This window comes from Brassica rapa, chromosome A03 (assembly GCF_000309985.2).
Source record: "Brassica rapa cultivar Chiifu-401-42 chromosome A03, CAAS_Brap_v3.01, whole genome shotgun sequence".
Classification (NCBI taxonomy): domain Eukaryota; kingdom Viridiplantae; phylum Streptophyta; class Magnoliopsida; order Brassicales; family Brassicaceae; genus Brassica; species Brassica rapa.
This window is the reverse complement of record NC_024797.2, coordinates 11,954,299-11,978,876: the sequence shown is the minus strand read 5'-3', so window position 1 is coordinate 11,978,876 and position 24,578 is coordinate 11,954,299. Positions and strand designations below refer to the sequence as shown.

General features: G+C 34.8%; 3 protein-coding genes across 4 annotated transcripts; all 3 read left to right on the top strand.

Moving 5' to 3' along the window:
* The first annotated feature begins 386 nt into the window (after nucleotides 1–386).
* Nucleotides 387–2,683, top strand: LOC103858231 (pectinesterase 5). Its single transcript, XM_009135546.3, has 2 exons — nucleotides 387–1,625; nucleotides 1,825–2,683. Exons 1-2 carry the CDS (start codon nucleotides 524–526, stop codon nucleotides 2,511–2,513), a joined length of 1,791 nt encoding a protein of 596 aa, XP_009133794.1. The 5' UTR covers nucleotides 387–523; the 3' UTR covers nucleotides 2,514–2,683.
* Nucleotides 2,684–12,459: 9,776 nt separating this feature from the next.
* LOC103858230 (transcription factor PIL1) lies at nucleotides 12,460–19,145 on the top strand. 2 transcript variants are annotated; one of them, XM_033286709.1, is made up of 6 exons: nucleotides 12,460–12,818; nucleotides 12,929–13,448; nucleotides 13,613–13,717; nucleotides 13,835–13,900; nucleotides 13,984–14,049; nucleotides 16,785–19,145. In XM_033286709.1, exons 1-6 carry the CDS (start codon nucleotides 12,748–12,750, stop codon nucleotides 16,893–16,895), a joined length of 939 nt encoding a protein of 312 aa, XP_033142600.1. In that variant the 5' UTR covers nucleotides 12,460–12,747; the 3' UTR covers nucleotides 16,896–19,145. The 2 variants fall into 2 exon arrangements, with proteins under 2 accessions (XP_033142600.1, XP_033142601.1); XM_033286710.1 differs by having other exon boundaries at nucleotides 12,481–12,818; nucleotides 16,781–19,145.
* Nucleotides 19,146–21,708: 2,563 nt separating this feature from the next.
* On the top strand, nucleotides 21,709–24,514 carry LOC103858229. Its single transcript, XM_009135544.3, has 2 exons — nucleotides 21,709–24,205; nucleotides 24,290–24,514. Exons 1-2 carry the CDS (start codon nucleotides 23,512–23,514, stop codon nucleotides 24,364–24,366), a joined length of 771 nt encoding a protein of 256 aa, XP_009133792.1. The 5' UTR covers nucleotides 21,709–23,511; the 3' UTR covers nucleotides 24,367–24,514.
* Nucleotides 24,515–24,578: the final 64 nt, after the last annotated feature.

Below are 24,578 nucleotides of genomic sequence, written 5' to 3'. Positions count from 1 at the left end.
AAAGTGTGTTAGTAGCAACAAGTGACCTAGGATGAAATAAAAACTCAATAAGTGTCCTATAATGTAATATTTTCTTATTTATTTATATTTTTTTTGAAAAGATTTATTTATTTACATATAGTTATTGTCATTTGCCAGTCAAGCCACCTCTAATTGATCAGGAACGTACGCCATGTTTATCCATTTTGGTAAAAACCATATATATTTATCTTGTGGTGGCCAAATTTAAACCTCGTAAGTAATTAGATAGTCTCGTAAGCTAATTAGAGCTTTTTGACCAGATATTCTCAGCCACTCGTCGACCGTTAATCTCTCGCTCCATGCAAAATCCATGCACGTCTATTTTTAGAAACCAAAAGCTTATATAAATCCCCCCTAATCCATTGCAATATTCGCTGCCCCAAGTCACTAAACAACTTGGCTTTTCTCTAATAAAGCCCCTCCCTCTCCGATATCTCTAATAAACCGGAGGGAGCAAAAAAAAAATATTCAAAAAATACACAAAAATTAGAAATATTTTAAAATGATTGGAAAAGTTGTTGTCTCGGTGGCCTCTGTTCTCCTATTGGTCGGAGTAGCCATAGGAGTCGTTGTCATCATTAATAAAAATGGCAACACTCCCTTGTCTCCTCAGATGAAAGCCGTTCAAGGTATTTGCCAAGGTACTTCCGACAAAGCCTCATGTGTCAAAACTCTTGAGCCGGTCAAGAGCGATGACCCAAACAAGCTGATCAAGGCCTTCATGCTTGCTACACAAGATGCACTAACCAAATCATCAAACTTCACGGGTAAAACCGAAGGAGACTTGGGTTCGAGCATCTCGCCAAACAATAAAGCCGTTCTTGAATACTGCAAGAAAGTTTTCCTGTACGCGCTTGAGGATCTCGGTACCATTCTTGAGGAAATGGGTGACGATCTTAACCAGATCGGTAGCAAAATTGACCAGCTTAAACAATGGTTAACCGGTGTCTACAATTACCAAACCGATTGCCTTGACGATATTCAGGAAGATGATTTGAGAAAGACTATTGGAGAAGGCATTGCAAGCTCCAAGATTCTCACTGGCAATGCTATTGATATCTTCCACACCGTCGTCAGCGCGATGGCCAAGCTTAACGTCAAGGTCGATGATTTCAAGAACATGACAAGCGGAGTCTTTTCTCCTTCTGACAAAGGAGCAGCTCCCGTCAACAAAGAAACTCCTCCTGTCGTTGATACTCCCGTGGCTGACCCAGATGGTCCTTCTCGTCGTCTCCTTGAAGACATTGACGAGACCGGACTCCCAACATGGGTTTCAGGTGCAGACAGGAAGCTCATGGCAAATGCTGGACGTGGCCGAAGACGCGGCGGTGGTGGTGCTAGAATCAGAGCTAACTTTGTTGTGGCCAAGGATGGAAGCGGACAGTTTAACTCGGTCCAACAAGCTGTTAACGCTTGTCCCGATAAAAACCCTGGCCGATGCATCATCTACATTAAGGCCGGTATCTACAGAGAGCAAGTTATCATCCCTAAGAAGAAGAACAACATCTTCCTCTTCGGAGATGGTGCAAGAAAGACCGTTATCACTTACAACAGAAGTGTTGGTCTCAGTTCTGGAACCACCACTTCTCTCAGTGCCACAGTCCGTAAGTCTCATCACACCCTAATTTGCTAATTACTATTACAAACCAATCGGCCATAAATAGATTAGTATAAGTATCTTATATATTACTATGTCCCAACAGAATACGCAATGTGAGAGTTTATATCCTTACACTTTTTTAGATATTAAGATCGACTCAATAATCTCTATTTAATCCTGATAAACTCATATTGCTTATGTAGAGGTCGAATCTGAAGGATTCATCGCGAAATATATCGGATTCAAGAACACAGCCGGTCCAAATGGGCACCAAGCCGCGGCCATCCGAGTCAATGGAGACCGTGCTGTCCTCTTCAACTGTAGATTCGACGGATTCCAAGACACTCTATACGTCAACAACGGACGTCAATTCTACAGAAACTGTGTCGTCTCAGGAACAGTCGATTTCATCTTCGGAAAATCAGCAACCGTTATCCAAAACTCACTCATCGTCGTCCGTAAAGGAAACAAGGGACAATACAACACCGTCACAGCCGACGGAAACGAAAAGGGATTAGCCATGAAAATCGGTATCGTCCTCCAACACTGCCGCATCGTTCCGGACAGGAAACTAGCGGCAGAGAGGTTCACCGTAGAGTCATACTTGGGAAGGCCATGGAAGCAATACTCGACCACTGTGATCATGAACACTGAGATCGGTGATTTGATTAGACCAGAAGGTTGGAGAGTGTGGGATGGTGAAAATTTCCACAAGTCATGTAGGTACGTTGAATACAACAACCGTGGACCAGGAGCTAACACTAATAGGAGAGTTAACTGGGCTAAGATCGCTAGGACCGCAGGTGAAGTTAATCAGTTCACTGTGGCTAACTGGTTAAGTCCCGCTAACTGGATTCAACAAGCTAACGTTCCTGTCACGTTTGGATTTTAAAGCGTATAAAAAACAAAAAAGACTAGTACTTGTTTCTTCTGTAAAAGGTGAAAAATACAACATTTGTTTTCGATAGGATAATATGCATGGGAATGAAGTTGTACTAACAAATTATTTTTTGTTTGTCTCTCGTATGAAAGATGAATAAAGACACATTCTTTAAAAAAAAATAGGTGTTGTTTGGATTTATGTCTACATATCCAAAATATGATGTCATATTAAGCTTTGTTATTCGGAATCCCTAATGTTTCGTCTTCAATCAAGCTCCCCAACAACTCTCAAGTTAAGAATCGTTACTTCCGTTATGAACTAATTGAACTCTCACTCGTATTCACCAGTTTGGAAACTAATTGAATAGCATGCAAGAAGAGAACACAAAAGAGGAAGATACACGAGTTGATTATCCAATGTTCGCCTTTGATATGGAGAACTACTCACTGGAGGAGCCCGACTAAAAAAAGAGGTCGAGCTCTGAAGAACAGAGACTACTGAGTGAACAATCCCAGAACAGTCTCTCTCGTGTACTCTAACAACCTGATACTCTCATCCTTTTATATGACCAAGGATTTACATAACCATGATTCAGTCACAAAATTACTAAACCAACATATAACCATACCGACTCAGCAACCTAATGAATTGACCTGTGAGAGTATACGGTTAGCTTACATACCAAGAGTAACCAAGAAGAACCTAAAGTTAGACTATTTCTCAAGTTCTATAAAAATATACTATATTATCAGACAAAAAGAGAAGTTCCCTTGAGCTTCATCAACAGACCAAAGAAACCAGATATTAGCACAAGGGGAAAAGACTTTTATCAAACGCCAGAAGCAGCTATGCCAGAGATGTGTTCCATGGATTATCTAAAAATGGCGATGAACAGTAAAGGACGAGTAAAATTATCAGGGAAATGTCTGTTGAGCTAGTCCTGCTTTTGATGAGACTGAAACCCCAGTATTTAGCTTCAGTACTAAGAAAACCTCCCAAGTGACAAAAGGCCAAGCGTCAGATAACGAGAAGAGATTGCCTGTAACCTTCTTATACTCAAACTGCTTTATTTCCACTATAGAACTATCCATGTTTGACTTTACATATTCTTCTTTGACCTTTGTGTTTCCTTTGTTTATTTTCAGGGTTTCTTGGAGTTGGAGAAGAAAGGAGAATATTCTCTTCAAAGAGAGAGCTCTGGCGAGCCAACTGAAGATTTAGTTCTGTCAGATCCATCGTCTGATGAGGAAGGTTCAAATGGATCACCTGCGTTGGGCCATTGCATCAGTAAAGCTTCTTATTATTATTATTTTCCCTAGACCATATACAAAATGGATGTTCTTATTTTCTTTTTAATAGAACCATGTTTTACTTATTTTATTGATCTTCTGATTCAGGTCCCGAAGAAAGAGAAACTACTAACTGGTGTAATGAGCAATCTAAGCCAGGCTTTAGCTCAGCTAAAAGGAACTCTAATCTTAAGGACAATGGACGTGTCGTGTTGAGTCCCACCTCGTCCTTGTCAAAAGGTATAGTACTTATCATTGTTGTGGCTTTTTTATACTTCAGCCCTCATTTGTTTTATCATGGGAACTGAGCAGGGATCCATAGAATCGATTCATTCCAGCAATTTTCAGAGATTTGCTTGGGAAGGTCTCTTGTAGATATAACTAACGTTTCTACCTTATATCTTTCTTGATTTGATTACTGACCATGTCTCAGGGCTGTTGCATTGTTTTCTGTGGCTCTTCAAAACTTCGAGAAAAAAACTGAAATCTGCAGCTAGAAAGAAGTCATCAGAAATTATAGCATCAGTCTCCGAGGAGATACATCTAGAGTTGGAGAATGTCAAGTCTCACATCATAACAGAAGCGTATGTTTTTTCAATTGATTATGCGTTGCTCTTCTTTAGTATCCAATCAATCATATTGTTAATATACTACAGGGAAAAGACGAGTAATGTACCCAAAACTAAGCGACAGCATGCTGAAACAAGATTACAAGGTACATCATTTCATCGAATCTTGCTCTTATACATGCTGAATAATGTTCACTGATAACATGATCGTATAACAGAACAACAAGAGAAAATGCGAATGATCCATGAAATGTGAAGGACGATGTCGGCCATCATCTGGAAGATTTCCAGAGTACTATTTTTTTTTTTTGATAAGTTCCAGAGTACTATTGAAGAACTTGAAGCAAGCCATTCAGAGTTGAATGGAACCATCAAGAAGCAAAGTATGTTCACTTCAATAATATTTGCTTTTCACTATAACGAATCATAACATTGGCAAGAAACTTCAGTAATACTTGCCAAACTCTCTTGTTCACAGGATCACACCAAAAACTCATGACACATTTTGAAGGAGGCATCGAGACAAAGCTGGACAATGCAACAAAAAAAGAATCACTTATGTCAACGAGGTAAGTCTTGTTCTGCTCTTAAGAATCGAAATTTCTAAAATTAAAGCATCATTTTCAAGTATCATCTCAAATGGTGTCTTTTGTTTAATAGTCTGCGAAACGAAAGATGGTGCAGCTGAAGATGATTGTCGTATAATGTTTGAAGGATGGTGTGTTAGATTGACCCTACTCTCTGAAAAAAAAGCACAAGTAAAAACATTGGAGGGAGCAAATAGAACCAAACCAACCTAATTTCAACTATACGTTTTTATTTGTTTACATGTTATTAACAATTTGCTCTAACAAGTAAAATATTGGTTGAATAATTCAGTAACCATCGAATCAAACTGTAACCATTGAAATATCACAAAACGACGAAGTAGTAGCAGTAACCCAGAAAGGAGGTGGGGGGGAGACAAAATAACACAAACGGGTATTAATCACGCGGCATCACGTGAAGTCCGCGTGAAGGTGGCCAGAAAGCCAATTGTGGGCCCATTTAAATTGCTTTTTACTCTGGGCCCATTCCTTTTTTTTTGAGCAACTCTGGGCCCATTCCTTAAGATGAGGCACGAAACCATGTCTTCATGGCGTGAATGTTCTTTCCACTCACGTGGGCGTTCTTCCCCCTCGTAATAAGTCACACAACACATCACACTGTTTAAAATTATGCAGTAGAATTTTAGAGGAGTATTTACTATTCAGTAATAATGTTTCCGATCGGTATAAAAGTGTATATTTGATAGGCCGAAACATTTTTACCTGTTGGCACGGTATAGTTATTTGAACATAAACATATATAAAATGGGCTTAGAGATTATTAATTAGTTTCTGACTTTCTGTTGGATGATTTTTGTTTTCTCTTTGTCATTCATATTACTGCTTCATGTGGTAGACTAGTAGGAATAGAATGAACTTGATATTGCTCCTAAATCCATAGATTAGAAAAACATACGCTAGCTTAAAAGAAATTAGTTGCATTATTGTTGGAGCATCGTGGAAGCGATTTTGTGGTCCACGTTATATATTTGCATGGTCCACCTTTATATGCCATGAAAAAGTATCATATGTTTGCAAATCATAACTTTTTGAAATGATAAATACTTTTAAATAAAATTACAATATATTAAAGTTTCAACAATGCTACACAAAAAAAAAACAAGCGTTTTGCTAGGTTATTCTATTTCGATCTAGTTACTCAGAACACTTCAAATTTGAATAATAGAATAACCGTTCGTTGTAAAAAAACATTCGTTAAAATACAAAAAGACAAATATACATCTATTAATCAATAAATAAATAAATATATAATATTATTTAAATAATAAATTATACAATAAATAGTTTTTATTTAATATAGGTTTAGTGATTATGATTTATGACTTATTTAGGGGATTGAGATAAGATATGATGTAAAGTAATTCAATGTTTATACTAACTTAGTTTTTATATAAATTAATAAATATTATTTTGAATTTTTAATATATTTTTGTAATAAAAAATTTAAAAAACATTGATGAGATTTTCCCTCTTAAAATGACAATGTAATTTGTGCTTTTTGAATTGAGAAGCGTAATTTATTTCATGAGATTTTAATTCATAGAAAACCTACATAAGACAGGAAACTCATAAGTTGTAAATTATACTATACACGCTCATTGTTATATATAAGATTTTTGACGCTAAAATTCTTTAACCTAATTAGTTTCCCATAAAAAAACTGTTAAAACTAAAAATTTAACACGAAAACCTTTTAAACTAACTAATTTTTATAAATTAAATCCTCTATCTATAGTACCGGTAAAATAAATTATTGCTAATGGTAAATTTTTTAGTTCATTAGTTTGTATCATAATCAAACTTGCATTAGAATCTAAAACTACAATAAAAATTATGTAAGAATTAAATTATACAGAAAAAATTTAGCGTTCCAAAAACATAATGCAAATAAATGAACTAGATTTACTTTAAAATCCGAACTATATAATAATTTATTGAACCTGAATCGAGTGGAATCTGAATCTAACTCAGTTTTTTAATGTATAAAGTCGTTCTCTACATAGATATGACCATGGTTATCAAAAAAATTCTTAAATAATATTCTAAATCAAGATTGAATATTTTATCATTTGGACGGTGACATATAACATTTTGTAGATTTGGCTTTATTTTTCCAATTATTTTTGAAGCAGAGAAATAAGGGGCGGTGGAGAGGAGAAGGTTGTCTCTCTCGGAGTCTTTCTTTGTCTTTCGTTATCCCCCCTACATTCTTGTCTTCTCCCATACTATACGAGGTCGAGGAAACGGAACTAGATGCACTCACCTTTATAGCCTTATAAAGCTATAGTATGATTTTTTTTTTTGTAACATAGTTATAGTATGAATCTTCTTACAAATTAATTCAAATAATATTACTTAGAACTGAAAATAAGTAATATTCAACCAAAGCCCTTAAAAAGAAAAAGGTAATATTCAAACAATCAGACTTTAAGCTCTTCAAAGTATTAAAATCTTTTCTTAAAAATCTTAAAACCAAAGTAACTAACTTTATTCTTAACGTGATTTATTTTTTCAAAACCACAGATTCAGGCTTGTAGCTATTTAAAATTAATTTCTATTTCTTTTTGTGACAAATTGTAATTTGGGATAAAAGTTCTTGTGTTTATTGATATCAAACGATGAGTATATATACTCATAAAGGAGTAAACCAAAGTTAAAGAGATAAAGGAAAGCCTAAAGATAACACTTATCTAATATAATATCAATTAGGAGATATAGAGTAATTATCTCCAATACCCCCCCCCTCAAGTTGGAGCATGGATGTTAATGCCTAACTTGAGAAGAAATGCATCGAACTCCTTGCGTCCTAATGCTTTAGTTAGAATGTCTGCAAGCTGCTCTGTAGTCGGAACGTAAGTCACTTTGATAACACCCTTGGCTATTGCGTGACGAACGAATGAACAAATGATACCCATATGTTTTGTTTGTTCATGAAGAATGGGATTGGCGGTGAGATGAATTGCTGACTTGTTGTCACAGCACACTGTGACTGCATCAGTATGAGGGAATCCAAGTTCACGAAGGAGTTCCGTCAGCCATATAACTTCCTTTGTGATGGAACGCAATGCTCGAAACTCTGCTTCAGTAGATGAAAGAGATACCCCCTCTTGTTTCTTGGTTTTCCACGTAATCGGTGATTCTCCAAACTGTATAATCCAACCAGTAAGTGAGCGTCGACTTGTTGGGCATGCCCCCCAATCCGCATCACACCAGCCAGTTAAAGAAAATGCAGTTTTAGCCCGAAAGAGAACCCCTTGACCCACTGTTCCTTTTAAATAACGAACCACTTTTAAGCCAGCAAGCCAATGTTCCTCCTGTGGTGTTTGCATAAATTGTGAAAGGATATGTACTGCGTAGGCAAGGTCAGGACGGGTTGCTAGAAGATATATAAGTCGACCCGTAAGGCGTCGATATTGCTCTGGATCTGCGAGCACCAACCCTGTAGCTTTCGCAAGCTTGTGGTTTTGATCCATCGGTGATCCAGCCGGTTTGCACCCAAGTAGCCCACATTCTGTTATTATATCAAGTGTGTATTTGCGCTGTGACAAGTAAATTCCTGAAGAGCTGCGAGCAACTTCCAGACCAAGAAAGTATTTGAGAGATCCAAGATCCTTCATATGAAAACAAGTTGATAGATATTTCTTGAAAGAATTGATCGCTTCTGGCAAGTCTCCTGATATGATAAGGTCGTCAACGTAGACAAGTATCCGAAGTGTAACCTTGTTGCGGAAGTAGACAAATAAAGAGTGATCCGAATGTGTCTGGATGAAGCCATAGCTGAGTAGTGCATCAACCAGTTTTGCGAACCAACAACGAGGAGCCTGTTTAAGACCATATAAAGATTTCCGCAAGCGACAGACACGAGTGTCGTTAGGACGAGCAAAGCCGAGAGGTATTTTGATGTAGACTTCTTCTTGGAGATCTCCATGAAGAAATGCGTTATGAACATCCATTTGATGGATTTCATGGTTTTTCTTTGCTGCGATATCTAGAAATAGGCGAACTGTGGTCAGCTTAGCCACCGGTGAGAATGTCTCTGTGTAATCAATTCCTTCTTTTTGATTATTTCCCAAGACAACCAAGCGAGATTTATAACGTTCGATCGTGCCATCAGCACGTAGTTTGATTGTATAGACCCACTTAGTACCGAGTGCCCTTTTTCCTGTGGGTAGTTCTTGAAGATCCCATGTGTGGTTTCTTTCAAGAGCATCCATCTCAGATTGCATAGAATCTCTCCATACTTCATTTTCCATGGCTTGACGGAAATTCTTTGGCTCAATATTGATTGTCAAGGCCATAAGGAAGCTGCGATGTAATGTAGACAACTGATCATATGTTAGGTAATCAGACAAAGGATAGTTGGTACCTGAGGGTGGCTGAGGAGCAGATGTCGGGAGAGAGGGAGTGAAGACAGGGATTGTTGTGACCGTGTTAATAACAAAGTCGCGGAGTCGAGTAGAAGGTTGCCTATTTCGTTGACCTCTTCCCAGCGGTTCAATATCAATATGATCGGTTTGATCATTATCAGTAGGAGTTATCGGTTCTGTTTCAACAATATGATGTTCTGTTGTTGTAGTTGGAGGAAGACACTCTGTTTCGGAATCATCATCATGTGATATTATTTGCGATGCTGGTAATGTTTCAGTACTCGGAGTATCGATAGATGATTTGTCTTGATACGGGAAAACATCCTCTATGAATTCTACATCTCGTGATATGAAGACAGTTTCTTGTTCTAGATCGAAGAGCTTCCAACCTTTAGTCCCTGCGGGATAGCCCAGGAACACGCACCTCCTGCTCCTTGAAGCAAACTTATCTCCTTTCGTATTTTTGTTATGGGCATATGCCAAGCATCCTATTACCCGTAGATGAGATATGTCCGGAGACTGGCCATGAAGTTTTTCGTAAGGGGTCTTGTTTTGAAGTATCGAGGACGGCGTTCGATTAATGAGATGTCCAGCAGCTAAAACACATTCTCCCCACAGATCAATTGGTAAGTTGGCTTGAAAACGTAACGCACGAGCAATGTTGAGAATGTGCCGGTGCTTACGTTCTGCACGTCCGTTCTGTTGAGGCGTGTGTACGCATGAGGTTTCATGAAGAATCCCTTGATCTTTGAAGAATCGTGTTAGACACATAAACTCTGTTCCATTATCACTTCGTAGAGTCTTGATCTTCTTAGAAAATTGTCTTTCTACTAATGTTAGGAAGTCCTTGATTTGTTGTGAAACCATCGTTTTATCTGGTAGAAGATATAACCAAACAGCTCGAGAATGATCATCTATGATCGTGAGAAAATAGCGAGAACCACATAATGCCGTTGTCCGATAGGGTCCCCATAGATCACAGTGTATTAAATCAAAAATCTCGTTTGCATTATGAAAACTGTCTGGAAAACTAAGTCGGGTTTGTTTAGCCCGAAAACAAATATCACATGTCTTAAGAATATTATCCGCAGTAGAAGAACTCTGAAAGTCTGGGATCATTCCAGTAACTCGTGAAGATGGATGTCCAAGACGCCTGTGCCATAGCATTGATTTTTCAATAACCGTTGTATGTACTGACGCCAAAGACTCAATTCCGCGAAACCGGTACAATCCCTCTCCCTCTCTTTCACCCGCTCCAATCAGCATCCTCGAGGTACGGTCCTGTAAAATCATCAGTTTGTCAGTGACTTGTCCAACAAGGAAGTTATCAGTAACGAGTTGTCCGAATGATATCAAATTTGTATGAAATCCGGCCACATAAAACACATTCTCAATGTGTAAAGTCGGAGTTAATTGAACGGTGCCCTGTTTTGAAGCCATTGCTTCGGAGCCCGCCGGTAACAAGACAGGTATATGAAGAATGTCACGTGTATTCTCCATCACGTGTAGTTGGCCGGTCATGTGATGTGTAGCTCCTGTATCCAAGATCCAAACATTATCATCACTCTTACCCTTTAGATGATCATCTTTCTTGCCATTGTTGATTAACTTCTGCACGATGCTCCATTGGTCGTCTGTGATTCCACTTAGACCTTGGCGATCGGCATCTGTAATGGTTAAATTGGCTTGAAGTGTTGTCTGGTTTGTCTTGGCTACCGTAGCTGTATTAACCTTTGGCTGATTATTGCGATTCTGATTAGTTGAAGAATTTGGTTTAGACGTTGTTGTGCGAGCTGAGTTTGTATTTTTCTTATTTCCTTCCCACCATTCTGGATATCCAATTACTGTAAAGCAACCTGATGCTTCATGACCTGTACGTCCGCATACCGTACATTGGCGAGATGGATCTTTGTTACCCGGGCGAGAGATGTCTTTTGTAAACATTGTGTTTGAGGAGTTAGAAGATCGAGTTTGTGACGCAAAGCTCATGATGGATGTCTCTGGTGATTTTGTTGACTGAAGAAGTTCATTCTGGGAGATTGTTTGATAAACTGTATCAAGATCTGGAAGTGGAGAGATCGCACATATCTGAGCCCGGATGACACCGTGTTTTGCATCATCTAGTCCAGCCAAGAAATCATGAACTCTCAATGTTTCTGTTTCTTTCTCTCTTGCTGTATTCAGATCGCATTCACACTTGCCACAGCTACATTGTTTTGAGTTCATGCATTCGGCGATCCCATCCCAAAGTTTTGTTAATCTCCCGAAGTATTCATCAACGCTTGATCCTTCTTGTTTGCAGTTGGATAAAGACGTCCGTAGTTGTTGTAAACGTGCTCCACTCTTGATGGAGAACCGTTTCTTAATTATTTCCCAGAGGTCTCTTGCGACTTCACGGGTTGAGATAGAAGTTTTAATCTTTGGTTCGATGGTTTGTTTTATCCATCCTACGATGAGATGGTTATTTGCTGTCCAATCTTCAAGGTAGGATGAATCGGCTGCCGGTTTAGGTAGACTGCCGTCAAGAAAGCCAAACTTCTTTCGAGAGCTAAGTGCCATACGAAAGTTAATGGCCCATTCATCGTAGTTCAATCCATTGAGAAGCGGCTGTGAGATTATAGCTCCTGGATTGTCGTTGGATGAAAGATCATAAGGTGTGATGGTTTTGTATTTGACTTCGTTGGTTGGAGTAATCGACATTGTATATGATGTTGATTTTTAAGAATGATCTCTGAGTTTGATATGAAAAACAGAGAGTTTTTGGAAAGAATGAATTTGATCTTCGATATGGAAGATCAAGAAGAAAGTTTTGATGGATGTTTTGAATGAAGAAGAATTGAATTAAATTTGTTTAGGCTCTGATACCATGACAAATTGTAATTTGGGATAAAAGTTCTTGTGTTTATTGATATCAAACGATGAGTATATATACTCATAAAGGAGTAAACCAAAGTTAAAGAGATAAAAGAAAGCCTAAAGATAACACTTATCTAATATAATATCAATTAGGAGATATAGAGTAATTATCTCCAATATTTTGAGTTAAATGTTTTAACAGTTAACCTAAAACTAAAAATCCCAAAGCTAAAAGTTTTGAAATTCATAAACAATCGGACCCCAAATGTACCTTCACCAGCATTACACCATAATTACAGGAAATCTAAAATTCAACCGTCCAACTCAATGATAAAATAACGACAACACTGCTACTTTTTCGTAACAAAAATGGATGCTTCTTTTTATTTATCAAAATTACAATTTACAACAAGGTTGCAAGTACGAACTGAGCATCAGAATATATATAGGGACCTCTTCATGAACCACAAGAAAGAAGACCAACGTGTGAATTCCCAATCTTTCCCATTCTACAATTCATAATTCCTAAAACAAACTTTCTTCAATTTACTTCAATGGGGAAAAATCCATATGCATCATTATCCCAACCAAACATAATTTCTCCATCATCGAGCTTCAAACCAAAGTAAGTTCTTATATTCCATCTACAACTCTTTTTTTTTATATTCATATCACACGTAATGTAAATGTACATAGTGAAATGATGTTGAAATAGCCATGACTCTCTTTTTGTAGATTAAGCGATCAAGCTTCTATGGAACTGGTTTGTGAAAATGGCCAGATCTTTGCAAAGAGCCGAAGACCTAACAACAACAGTTATTTTCAGAATCAACGTACGCAATCTATCTTGGATTTGTATGAGACCGAGTACGATGAGGGTTTCAAGAAAAACATCAAGAATCTTGGAGGTTCGCAAGTTGTTCCTGTGAGTGAGTCTCAACGGCCACAACAAGATGAAGATAAGAAGAGGAAGATTAATCCCTCCAAGACAGAATCTGAGAGAGATGTTTGGAAAAGGAACAAACGTTTTGAATCATCAAAATTAATGAATGATTCTTTGAAAAGTTTGAAGAATGTTGAAGTTACCACAGCCCCTCCTGATGAGCAATCTATAGCTGTTGGAAGATCCGCGGAATTGTATTTTGCGTCTTCATCGATGCTTTCTGGAGGAACTTCGAGAGATCTAAGTTGTTGTTCTTTAAAAAAGAGAAAGTATGGTGACATGGAAGAAGAAGAATCAACTTATCTAAGTAATGTAAGATTTAATTTAGTTTACAAAAAAAAAATGTAAGATTTAATTTGATGGTTAATTAGATTAATTCTTGTCTTAATGCTTTCACACATTTTTTTTTTTGAAAAAGGTCTTAATTCTTTCACACATGGTGGATCATAATTTATTTTATTTCTCTTGCTTTGCAGTCGGATGATGGATCAGATGATGGGAAGACACGAGTTACTACGACAACAAGAAAGACTGTGGCTAAGAAAAAACGAAGCACAGAAGTCCATAAGTTATCTGAAAGAGTGAGTTTATAACTTTATAGACACTAGCTCTCATCACTAAATTTCACCTTAACAAATTTTTTAAAAAATGTTCGAATGGCAATGGAATCTAACTAATGACAGTGATTTGTAAAACAGAAGCGAAGAAACGAGATCAGCAAGAAAATGTGTGAGTTGCAGGATCTACTACCTAACTGCTACAAGGTTTAACTTAAAACCACATTAGATAGTTACTTAGAGAGTTAATCTTCTCTTTGTGATTTCTGAATATGTTCAATTGTTTATAGGATGACAAGGTATCATTGCTGGATGAGGCTATCAAATACATGAGGACCCTTCAACTTCAAGTTCAGGTACTCAAAATAATACATTAATTTCAGTAAAAATCTCATGGATTTTCATCTAAATAAACAACTGAGATTGTTATTATTATTACTAGAGGTATCACCGCGCTACGCGCGGTTTGTTTATCTATAAAACTTGCATGTTTATTTTTAATATTAAACTTAGATGGCAAAATTTAATTATATAACTTATTTGTTTTGATATAATATTTAACAAATTAGAAGGATTATTTTGAAAAATATAAGTTTTTTCTTCAAAATATTGTTAATTTATATTTTAATATATATTTTAGATTTAAACATAGTTAAAAATTTTATTAATCTTTTAGTAATCATGTTAAATTTTATTAAAAGTTCAAATACTCTATATTTAATAATGTTTTAATATTTTCTATCATTTATATTTCATATATTTCTTTATAAGTAATCTGATTTAATTTTTAAACTATTATTTGAAGAATAGGTAAATGATCTTCATTTCATATATATATATATTCATAAATGTGTAATCATTTTGAATACTTAAATCTGTAAAGTTTGATAACCAATAAAAATTATTCAATAATCTTTAATTTGAAACTATAGTTTTTCAATATTAAAATTTGTTTGGTATTTACTATTTCTTAAATGATAATTTATTAAAAAAATGAGAAATCTGAAGATTTCAATGAGAATGATTCCATGTTTAGATACTACGTAAAAGTACTTTGGATAGATTATGCGTATTTCAAATATGCAGATGTTATTAGTCATTGTTGTTGTGTAAAAAATAATATATATATATATATATATATCATTGCAATATTGTTTGTATGTTAGAGTAGAAACATACTTCCATTACTATTTTACACTCTTAAATTAATTATTAATTATTAAACAGTTTAAAATGGAGTTAAAATAACGGAAATCAGAATATAAATTTTCGAGATTTGAAAAACTTTCTCATATTGCATCGATTGGTGATGTTCTAACATAAATTGATCTTTACAGAAAATTATTTCATAATGCATTGATTGGTGACTAAATTGAACTTTACACAAAATTATTTGGTATAACATTATAAATAAATGATGGAAAATTAATCTTTTTTTTTACGGCAAACGGCTATTCTATTACTCAAACTTGAGGTGGTCTGGGAAGCCAGACCGGAATAGAACAACCAATAAAACATAAGGATCTATGAAAAGAACGTGCATTCCTAGCTAACGAATCCGCAATCTCGTTCTGCGTCCTTGGAACGTATATATATACATATATATATATATATATATATATATATATATATATATATATATATATGATAGACTGGAAATAACAGCTAAAAGAATTACGGCAAATTTCTCAAATTACTCTTTTAAGATTTAATAACTCACAAAGAGGAACATGACTAAAACATGTTTCATTAAAGAAGTAAAAGACCATTCTACCTTTATTTTATAGATTTAAATATAATAATTATTTAAATAAAAATACAATAATAATTTTTATTTTTGAATAATACAGTTTTAAATTCGAATTTTTTTATTTTTTCAGATTTTTCAATATTTTAACTTGAAATCCCAAATTATTGCTGAAACTAAAAAATTTTATGTTGAAATTGTGTAGTTTGTTTTAAAGAAAAATCATGTACTCCCTCTAATTTAAACCATAATTCAATATTTGTTAACCATAGAAGTATAAATGTCTATTTATCTTTTAATGTAATCTCTTTTTGTCATTTTGACCCTTGAATGCTATATTTGTAACAAACAAATTCTAGGTCATCCTAAAAAACTTCTCAGAAAAGTATTTGTAATGAGCTAATCAAAAGCCACAAAGTTTCATTAATTATTTACTTTATTTAGTATATACAAATCTTGTATGTTCTGACAAACGTTTTGACATAACTTTATTTTAATTTATTTTGATATCAATTTTACAAAACATTTAGAGTAGACATCAAAGTAACTCTTAAGATAATTTTTAATTTTATTTTTACTGAATTTTAATTTTTATTTATAAATATGATTTTTTTATTTTTTTTAACAAATTAAACACAATGTATTCATTTAGTTAGTTAAACGTTTTATGCTGTTTATTTTAAAATATCATATGAAGTACACTCTAAGATAATGCTAAAATTGGCTTAAATCGTAGAGATTTTTTTGCGGTACACCCAACTGCTGACTTATTTATTTTAATTTGTACAAATGTGTTATGTATGTTTTTTTTATTATCTGTTCCTCTTTTCTACAACATTAACTTAATAAGTTATTTTTTCGTAAGTGTTCTTGCATGTAAATGTTAATTACTTTATCAATATTGAGATTTGAGAGTATAATATATATTAAAGTGTATTATATATATATATATTAAACTGTATTATATTTGGCTAAAAAAGAAGAATATATAGTGCAACAAACATAGTTAAGGAGAGGAAGATATCTCTAGATTCGATATTTTTTAATGATGTTGATTGATTGTTAATGTCCATTTAGTTATCATGTAGGGTTGTCTAGTATTTGTTTGGGCAGTTAATTTTTCATAGTCATCTTGATTTGTTATTTTATACGTCGGCTATGGTTGAATAAATCAATAATCAAAGTTTTTGTTTTATTTTGCAAAGGAATATGACATGGCAATTTGAAAACATATGGTTGGCTGATTTTCTTTGTTGATGTGGACAGCTTCTCCTTTCAAGTTATTCTCCTTTTAGTATAGTATAGATTAATGAAAACCTGACGTTTTTGTTTTCTTTTAGCCAGCGAAGTGGAGATCGAAGGAAGGAGGAGCATCGTATACGTCGGCTATGGTTGAATAAATCAATAATCAAAGTTTATTTTTATTTTGCAAAGGAATATGACATGGCAATTTGAAAACATATGGTTGGCTGATTTTCTTTGCTGATGTGGACAGCCTCTCCTTTCAAGTTATTCTCCTTTTAGTATAGTATAGATGATTTACGTGTCAACTGTTAAAATAAAAAATCGTCGCGTTTACATTTACCTCTATTTTTCTTTAATAACAAATTGTGAAGTGCTTTTCTTATCAAAATTTGCGTTTAGCTTTCACCTGTAAGATGTAAAAATTAAATCACGAGAAGCTAGTTTCATCTTTAAAATTTAATTATGGTGAACACTAATGCATCAAAAGCTTAGTTATATATTTTACTGAACTTATTTACATATAGGATTCTTAACATGTTCTAATAATCGTTATAGATGATGAGTATGGGAAATGGAATAATACCATCTACGAGTACGATGTTGGCAATGGGTCATTACTCTCCCATGGGTCTAGGAATGCATATGGGCGCAGCAGCAACAACAACATCAGTACCACAATTTTTGCCTATGAACCTTCAAGGAACCGGTTTTCCCCGGATCAACGAGGCCTCATCACAAATGCTAAGCAACTTTCTTAATCACCCCACGGGACTAATCCCAAACTGTCCCATCTTTTCTCCACTGGAAAGTTGCTCTCACCAATTCGTCGTGCCTTCATGTTTTCCTGGGACTCACTCTACTTCCTTCACTCCATTTTCAAAGTCTGCGCCAACATCAAACTTAGAAGATGCAATGCAATTCAAAGGAAGCAATGGTTATTAATTAATTATCGGTCGACGCTCGCTAAACATAAACCATTTGTAGATAAGTTGATTATGTCTTCTCAAGCTAACTTTTTTTTTTGTGCACAACTCAAGCTAACTTATCGTTCCAAATATAGTCTACTTTGTGTTGTTGTCTCTGTGGATTTATGGGCTTTGGGTCTTGGAGTAATTGAATTTGAATCCGACTATTCTCAATGTTTCAGTCGCAAATATTATAAGTTATAACGCGAATCATAGAGTGTAACACTTGCAGCACAAAGCATTTTCATTGTAATGTAAATGAACCACATTAAGTGAAATATAGAATAGAATTCAGGCTCATCAACGACTGCTATTTAATGTACCACGTGTCCGGGTATCAGGTGCCAAGGAGGAAAGTCAAAGCGACTGGTCAAATGATCCTACGGTCTATCAAAAATATCTACATCATACTAATAAAAATGTAAATATCAGTGTAGTAATTTATATCTAAATTAGAAAGTGACCAATCTGTTAGTTTATAAGAATACGTAAACATCTTATGGGCCCGGTCTGGTACTCTACTCATACACGTTGTTGGTTCACGATTCGATGAAAATAATTCACTGAAAACGCATAAGCTTAAAATAAGAGAATATAGTATAGAATTGATCATAACTTTGCAGAGGAGCGACGAAGAAAAGTGTAAGCCACATACGACTATCCCTGCCGGCACCACTCACTCTCTTAACATTTATTATGTAATAAATCCTACTATATAAAAGGAACTAATTTTGTGGCTTCTAAGAGTGTCCACTTCACCTAAAATATTCAGGACCGATCAATATGACATGTCATTTAACATATTTTTCAGCCCAAAAGTAAACTATTGCAACATATATCCGAGCCCAATTAATTTTGTGGATTGGTCTTCCAGAAACTCATATGGCCAGAAAGTAAACTCAAGCCCTGAGGAAGTATGAAAAATTAAGGTTAACGAAAAATAATTATAAAAGTCTCTGCACATATTAAAATTTAAGCATACAGCATGTGTTTTGGTTGCTCAGTATTATATGCTTCATTTTACTTTAGACTTGATGTTTGTTTCGATCGACATACACTGGACATTACTCATCCAATAAGATTTTCTCTAACTACTTATAACATATTGCAGCCCAAACTATTTTTTCACATCTCGCATCACAACCTGGGATATAATAATTGACAGCTTCATGCTCAATACTTGCGATCCACATGCACGTAATGTGGATTGAAGAACATGTTTCATTTATAATAGGCTGAACAAATGTGATGTGACTCAAATTCCTCTTTTATTTTAATTCCAAACTCTAAAAAAGGTTATTTACTTTCATAATCCTAATCAGACTTTTTAATACTTAGCTTAAACCACCTATGCCAATCAAATGAACGGAGGCAACAGAATATAAAAATACAAACAACAGGGCCGACTAAAAATACAACTAAATCTAATAATGAAACTTATACTAGAGTCTAACAGAATATAGTAAAAAAATGTCTTCAACCAAATATTATTATAGCAATAATAAATTATTTTTTTATAACACAAGGCCCATTTCAAATCACAAAAAGAAGAAAAGAACAAAACGCAAAAGCTATACCACTAAGAGGGCGACTGGTTTTCCCGCTACCACCCGCAAACGCAGCTTTTGCGGTTGGTAGCGGTTGTTGGCGGTTTGCAACAATCACTCAAATCGCTCTAAACCGCTTCAAACCGCTCCAAATCTCATAAATTCAAAAGCTGGCTCCAGCTAGCGTTTGCGGTTGCGGACGGTTGCGGGAGGGTAAATTTTTTTTCTTTAAAAAAAAATTATATATATACAAAAGTAAAAATATTTAATAAAAAATTTAAAATTGAAATTATGAAAATATTAAAAAATATCTATTATATTTTAATTAATATTATAAAATTTTATAATAAAAACAATTTCAATAAATTTTCAAAAATTAAAATTATAACTTTCTAAATATAAATTTTATATTTATTATAATTTTATGATTTTTGATATTTTTATAATTATATTAAATGTAAATATTGTTAATTTATTATTTGATTGTTACTGTATTTGGTAGTTAACCAGTCATAAGTCACCCGCAAACGCACCAATTTTTAACCGCAGTACCAGTCGTACAAATCTCTTAAAACCGCTAGAAACCGCAACCGCCCGCATCCACAAACTCCCGCAATCGCAACCGCAACCGCTGCGTTTGAACCAGTCATGCCCTAACAAGATTTCAAACTCCCAACTAGGCCTGGGCATTTCGGGCATCGGTTCGGTTCGGTTCAGGTATTTTGGGTTTCGGATAGTTTGGATAGGGGCTAGATGATCCATTTAGTACTTGACCTATTTTTGATTCGGTTCGGTTCGGATAGTTTCGGGTTCGGTTCGGTTCGGATAGTAAATGCAGGAACCGGAAAATATCCGGAAAAAGTTCGGTTCTCATTTGGATCCGGTTCGGGTTCGGATAATTTGGGTAGTTCGGATAATTTGGATAAAATATCGGTTATTTAAGGTAAAATATCAAATAATTAGGATGATTTAGATAAAAAATTTTGGATATCTTAGATTACTTTGGATATTTCGGATAAAACTATCCGGATACTTTCGGGTAGTTTGGATACTTTATAATAATTTAGTTATACTCAACTATTTTCAGATACTTTAATAGAATTTTAAATTAAAAATATATATTTAGTGATGTTATATGTATATATAATGAATATTTTTATATATTCGGGTACCCGTTCGGTTCTCGGTTCGGTTCCGGTTCGGTTTGGTTATTTCGGATATAAAAATATAGAAACCGTTCGAGTATTTGAAGATATTGATCCGGTTCTGGTTTCGGGTATTTCGGTTCGGTTCCGGTTCGGTTCTTCGGTTCCGGTTATTTCGGTTCGGAAGTCCCAACTATACATTATCCATACCACCCCCACAATTAACACAACCTTATACATCAATATACACGTAGTCGGAACAACCAGATCAAACATACACACAATAACTAACTAATAAATCCGCGCGAAGCGCGAACAACCCCCTAGTCCTACTATATAAAAGGAACTAATTTGAAGGCTAAAGAGGGATGCCACATGGGCAAATTAATCCTCACCTATCATACTGCCATGTCACTGGGATTGGGCTTCTAATTGAAATTGCAATAAAACTTTCGGGCTTCGTTTGCAATAAAACATTTGGGCTTTGTACACAGCGGCTTATGTGGGGCCCAGAAGCATACGATTGAAGCAATATATCATGGTTAGATTCAAGGTCTTGGATTACACGCCTGTGTTTTGTAGTGAAGAATTTAATTACTAAATATTTATTCGATTTGTAGCTAAACGACGACAACAGTAAAACAGTACAAAATAATTAGATAAATGTTTAATTTAATAAACTAGATGTTTTGTCCGCAACGCGGACTTAAATATTTTCATAAATTTTTGAAAAGTTCTTTGTACACTATATTCATTACTAAAATAAATTTTAAAATAACTCAATATTATATTTTTAATTATATAATTAAAAACTTTTATTTAATTAATATTTAGTTGTATAATTTATGTTTTTAACTTCTTACTAAAAGACTTTTTCAGATAACAATACAATATATATATATAAATTATCTTCCTTTTAAATTATATTTTCAGATTTTGGATAATTCTTACTATTATTAATATTAATCAATTATCTAATCAAATCAACTTAAATTTTGTTTTTATTATTTTTAATTTATTTATATATTTTATTCATTAAAGGTATAAACAATATTAACCACTCTAACTTTGAACGTGAGACCTCAATTCCAAAAATTTACTTTATTTGATTAATATTTAATTATATAATTTATGTTTTTAACGTTTTACTAAAATACTTTTTCAGATAAAAATACAATATATATATAGAAATTATCTTTTTTAATTATATTTTTAGATTTTGGATAATTCAATATTCTATTTTTAATTATATAATTAATAATTTTATTTGATTAATATGTAGTTATGTAATTTATGTTTTTACTTTTTTACTAAAAGACTTTTTCAGATAACAATATAATATATACAGAAATTATCACTTTCTTAAATTATATTTTCAGATTTTGGATAATTCTTACTATTAATATTATTAATCAATAATCTAATCAAATCAATTAAAATTTCGTTTTTATTTTTTAATTTATTTATACATTTTATTCATTAAGGGTATAAATGATATTAACCACTCTAACTTTTAACGTGAGACCTCGATTCCAAAAATTTACTTCGCAAATAATAGTATAGATGTGCACAACACTTGCCGGTGGGCCAGGTAAATAACTTTCTCGCAGCCCAGCCCATTAACCCTAATCGCCTTATTGGTAAAACTAAAGCTAAGGCTTTCTCATCCTCTCAGTAATCCTAATTGCTGTCTCCCCCATTTCTTTTTCCGCATGGCGATTTTCTTTGTCTCCCCCAAATCTTCCCGCAAAACGTCTCTGATGAAAGGACTGGAACTTCAATGTTCTCCCTTAAAGCCTCCATTCAAAATCCTTACCGACCTTCCATATCTCCCCTCCGCCTTATATCTAGATCCATATTTATACCCTTATCTCTCTTACCTCAGATCATACCCTTATTTCTCTTACCTCAGATCGTTAGCTCTATATCCTAATCATGGCGAAAGAAAGTGTCCGCTCTACAAGACTATTCACAATATACCTCGCAGACGTCTACGTCTTATCTTATTTTAATTCTTTTTCGTTATCTACCAGATTCTATTTCCTTTGGATAATTATTTATTTCTACTGTCAAACTATTTTGTTCCTACGTCTTCACATCCAAAAAAAAAAACAAAACTTAACTCACACTTTCAGAAACTAAAACTCCAAATTTAAATAAAACATTACATTAATTATACATGTAATCCGCGCGAAGCGCGGACACCGGCTCTAGTTATGAGAATGATATCTACTATTATTTGTTCACACCACATATTTTATCTTATACGGAATTTGCCAAACAAATAGAGATACACAAGTTTATATGGGCCACCTGTTTACATATAACCAATTCCAAATTTAAAATTTGTTTTTTCTGCATAATACTTTGAATATGAGTTAGCTAGGATCATGGAATATCAATAGTGGGTCTTTTCTTATTTTGTTAAAGAAAAGTTAAATTAATTTTAATTAGTTTAGTGCAATCATAATTGTTTATTATTGATTGTAGAAATTAGAAAACATTTAACAAATGCATAGGTGTTGGTTAGATCAAGTTATAATTGATGGATATCTTACCCCCAACAAGCCAAGCATATGGGACCAAGCTTGGCCATAATAAGAAGGGGTACACTTTCGAAACTTTGTATACAGATCCTTAATACGATCCCGGCTTATTGAAAGATACTACATTAGATGATATGATATAATAATCATTACTGACAAACGGTCGATTACCTAAAGCTACAATTTTGAATTATGCATTTAAACACGCGTTACAGGTGTCTCTAGATATAACGGTGAGAGTGATAGCTTTTTGTAAAAATGTCTGAATAAGTCAGTCTCTAAACCGAGACAAAAAAAAAAAAAGGAGTCACTAATCTCGTGACGTTAAAGACCAAAAAGTGTAGTAGACAGTCGACATAAGATAAAATTACCGACCATTGTGTGTTTACAAGAAACTCCTTGAGCTGAATTCAGATACTACAAGACATTGGTTTTATGATATTGAAATAAAACCAACTGCGGAGGGTAAATACGTAAATCGCACGAATACGAGACTCGTTATAAATAAGAGTAAAGCTCAAGTTGACTCATTCTTCACTCAACATTGTAGAAAAAAGGAAACAGAGGAAAACAAGAACTCCTAAGAACCATAAAGTACATCGTCTTCTTCCTGCTATCTTCTAATGGCGTCTGACCAGAGCATGATGATCAACTCTTCTTCAATTCCTGACGAAGAGTATGACGATACAGATGATGGGTTTCACTACCAGACAAGGCAAAGCAGTTTGTCTAGGTTATCTATCTGCACGAGCTCCTTCCATGACGACGACGAAGATAATCATACCTCGGAACTGGGTAACTTCATCTCTGAGCTGTCGCTGGAGAGCCTCGACGACGTCGGAGCCGAGGCAGACGGAGAAATCTCGGATGACGGTGACGACTCGGATTCCGATGAGGAACCTCCCGGCTTCTATACTCTCCCATCGATCATGATTCGCAGGAGAAGAAAAGTCAATGTTTCCACTGGTTTAGAAAAAGATAACGTGGATGGCCGTAAGTGTACTTCAGTTAAGCAAAGAAGGGTGTCACGAGAAAAGAGTTATAGAGGTCACGGTTTTAACGGTGTGGAGCAAGAGAGCGACGGAGACGGAAACCGTTACGGCGGAAGAGGGGAAGGAGAGTTAACGGTGTTAACGAAGGTGAAAGGAGGAAAGAAGTCGATGAAGATGGGGTTTGAGGGAGTGAAGGCTTGTAGAGATCTTGGGTTCGACTTGGAAGCTCCTGGTCGGGTCTCAGTATCCGCCGGGTCAAACCGGGAGACTCAGACTAGTAGTGGCGGCAACTCTCCTATTGCCACCTGGCGTATATCTAGTCCTGGTATAATCGTTAAAAAAATAATTTCATTTTGTATGGTTATTAAATTAGGATCTTAATATCATTTTGCATGGTTATTAAAATTAGGAGATGATCCGAAGGAGGTAAAGGCGAGACTCAAGATGTGGGCACAAGCAGTTGCTTTAGCTTCTGCTTCACGTTAAAGCTTTTTATGTTAGGGTTTGTCGCATAGTCTTACGAGTTTTTCTTGAATTAGTAACTCTTCTACTGGGTTTGTAAATATGAAAGCTATACTATATTGTTCTGTTCAAAGCTATAATACTACACAATGACTTGTAAAACATTCACGTAGATTATGTGGTACTCTTTAGTGTGGAAAGCTAGCAGAGGGTGAAATTTCAACACAAGGGACCCT

Bases quoted from the DNA above. Each gene is read 5' to 3' on its own strand.
- LOC103858231 (XM_009135546.3), top strand. From the start codon at position 524: ATGATTGGAAAAGTTGTTGTCTCGGTGGCCTCTGTTCTCCTATTGGTC. The intron at 1,626-1,824 runs GTAAGTCTCATC...TTGCTTATGTAG, and splicing joins TTCTCTCAGTGCCACAGTCC to AGGTCGAATCTGAAGGATTC.
- LOC103858230 (XM_033286709.1), top strand. From the start codon at position 12,748: ATGGGGAAAAATCCATATGCATCATTATCCCAACCAAACATAATTTCT. The intron at 13,449-13,612 runs GTAAGATTTAAT...CTTGCTTTGCAG, and splicing joins AATCAACTTATCTAAGTAAT to TCGGATGATGGATCAGATGA. The intron at 13,718-13,834 runs GTGAGTTTATAA...TTTGTAAAACAG, and splicing joins TCCATAAGTTATCTGAAAGA to AAGCGAAGAAACGAGATCAG.
- LOC103858229 (XM_009135544.3), top strand. From the start codon at position 23,512: ATGGCGTCTGACCAGAGCATGATGATCAACTCTTCTTCAATTCCTGAC. The intron at 24,206-24,289 runs GTATAATCGTTA...TATTAAAATTAG, and splicing joins CTGGCGTATATCTAGTCCTG to GAGATGATCCGAAGGAGGTA.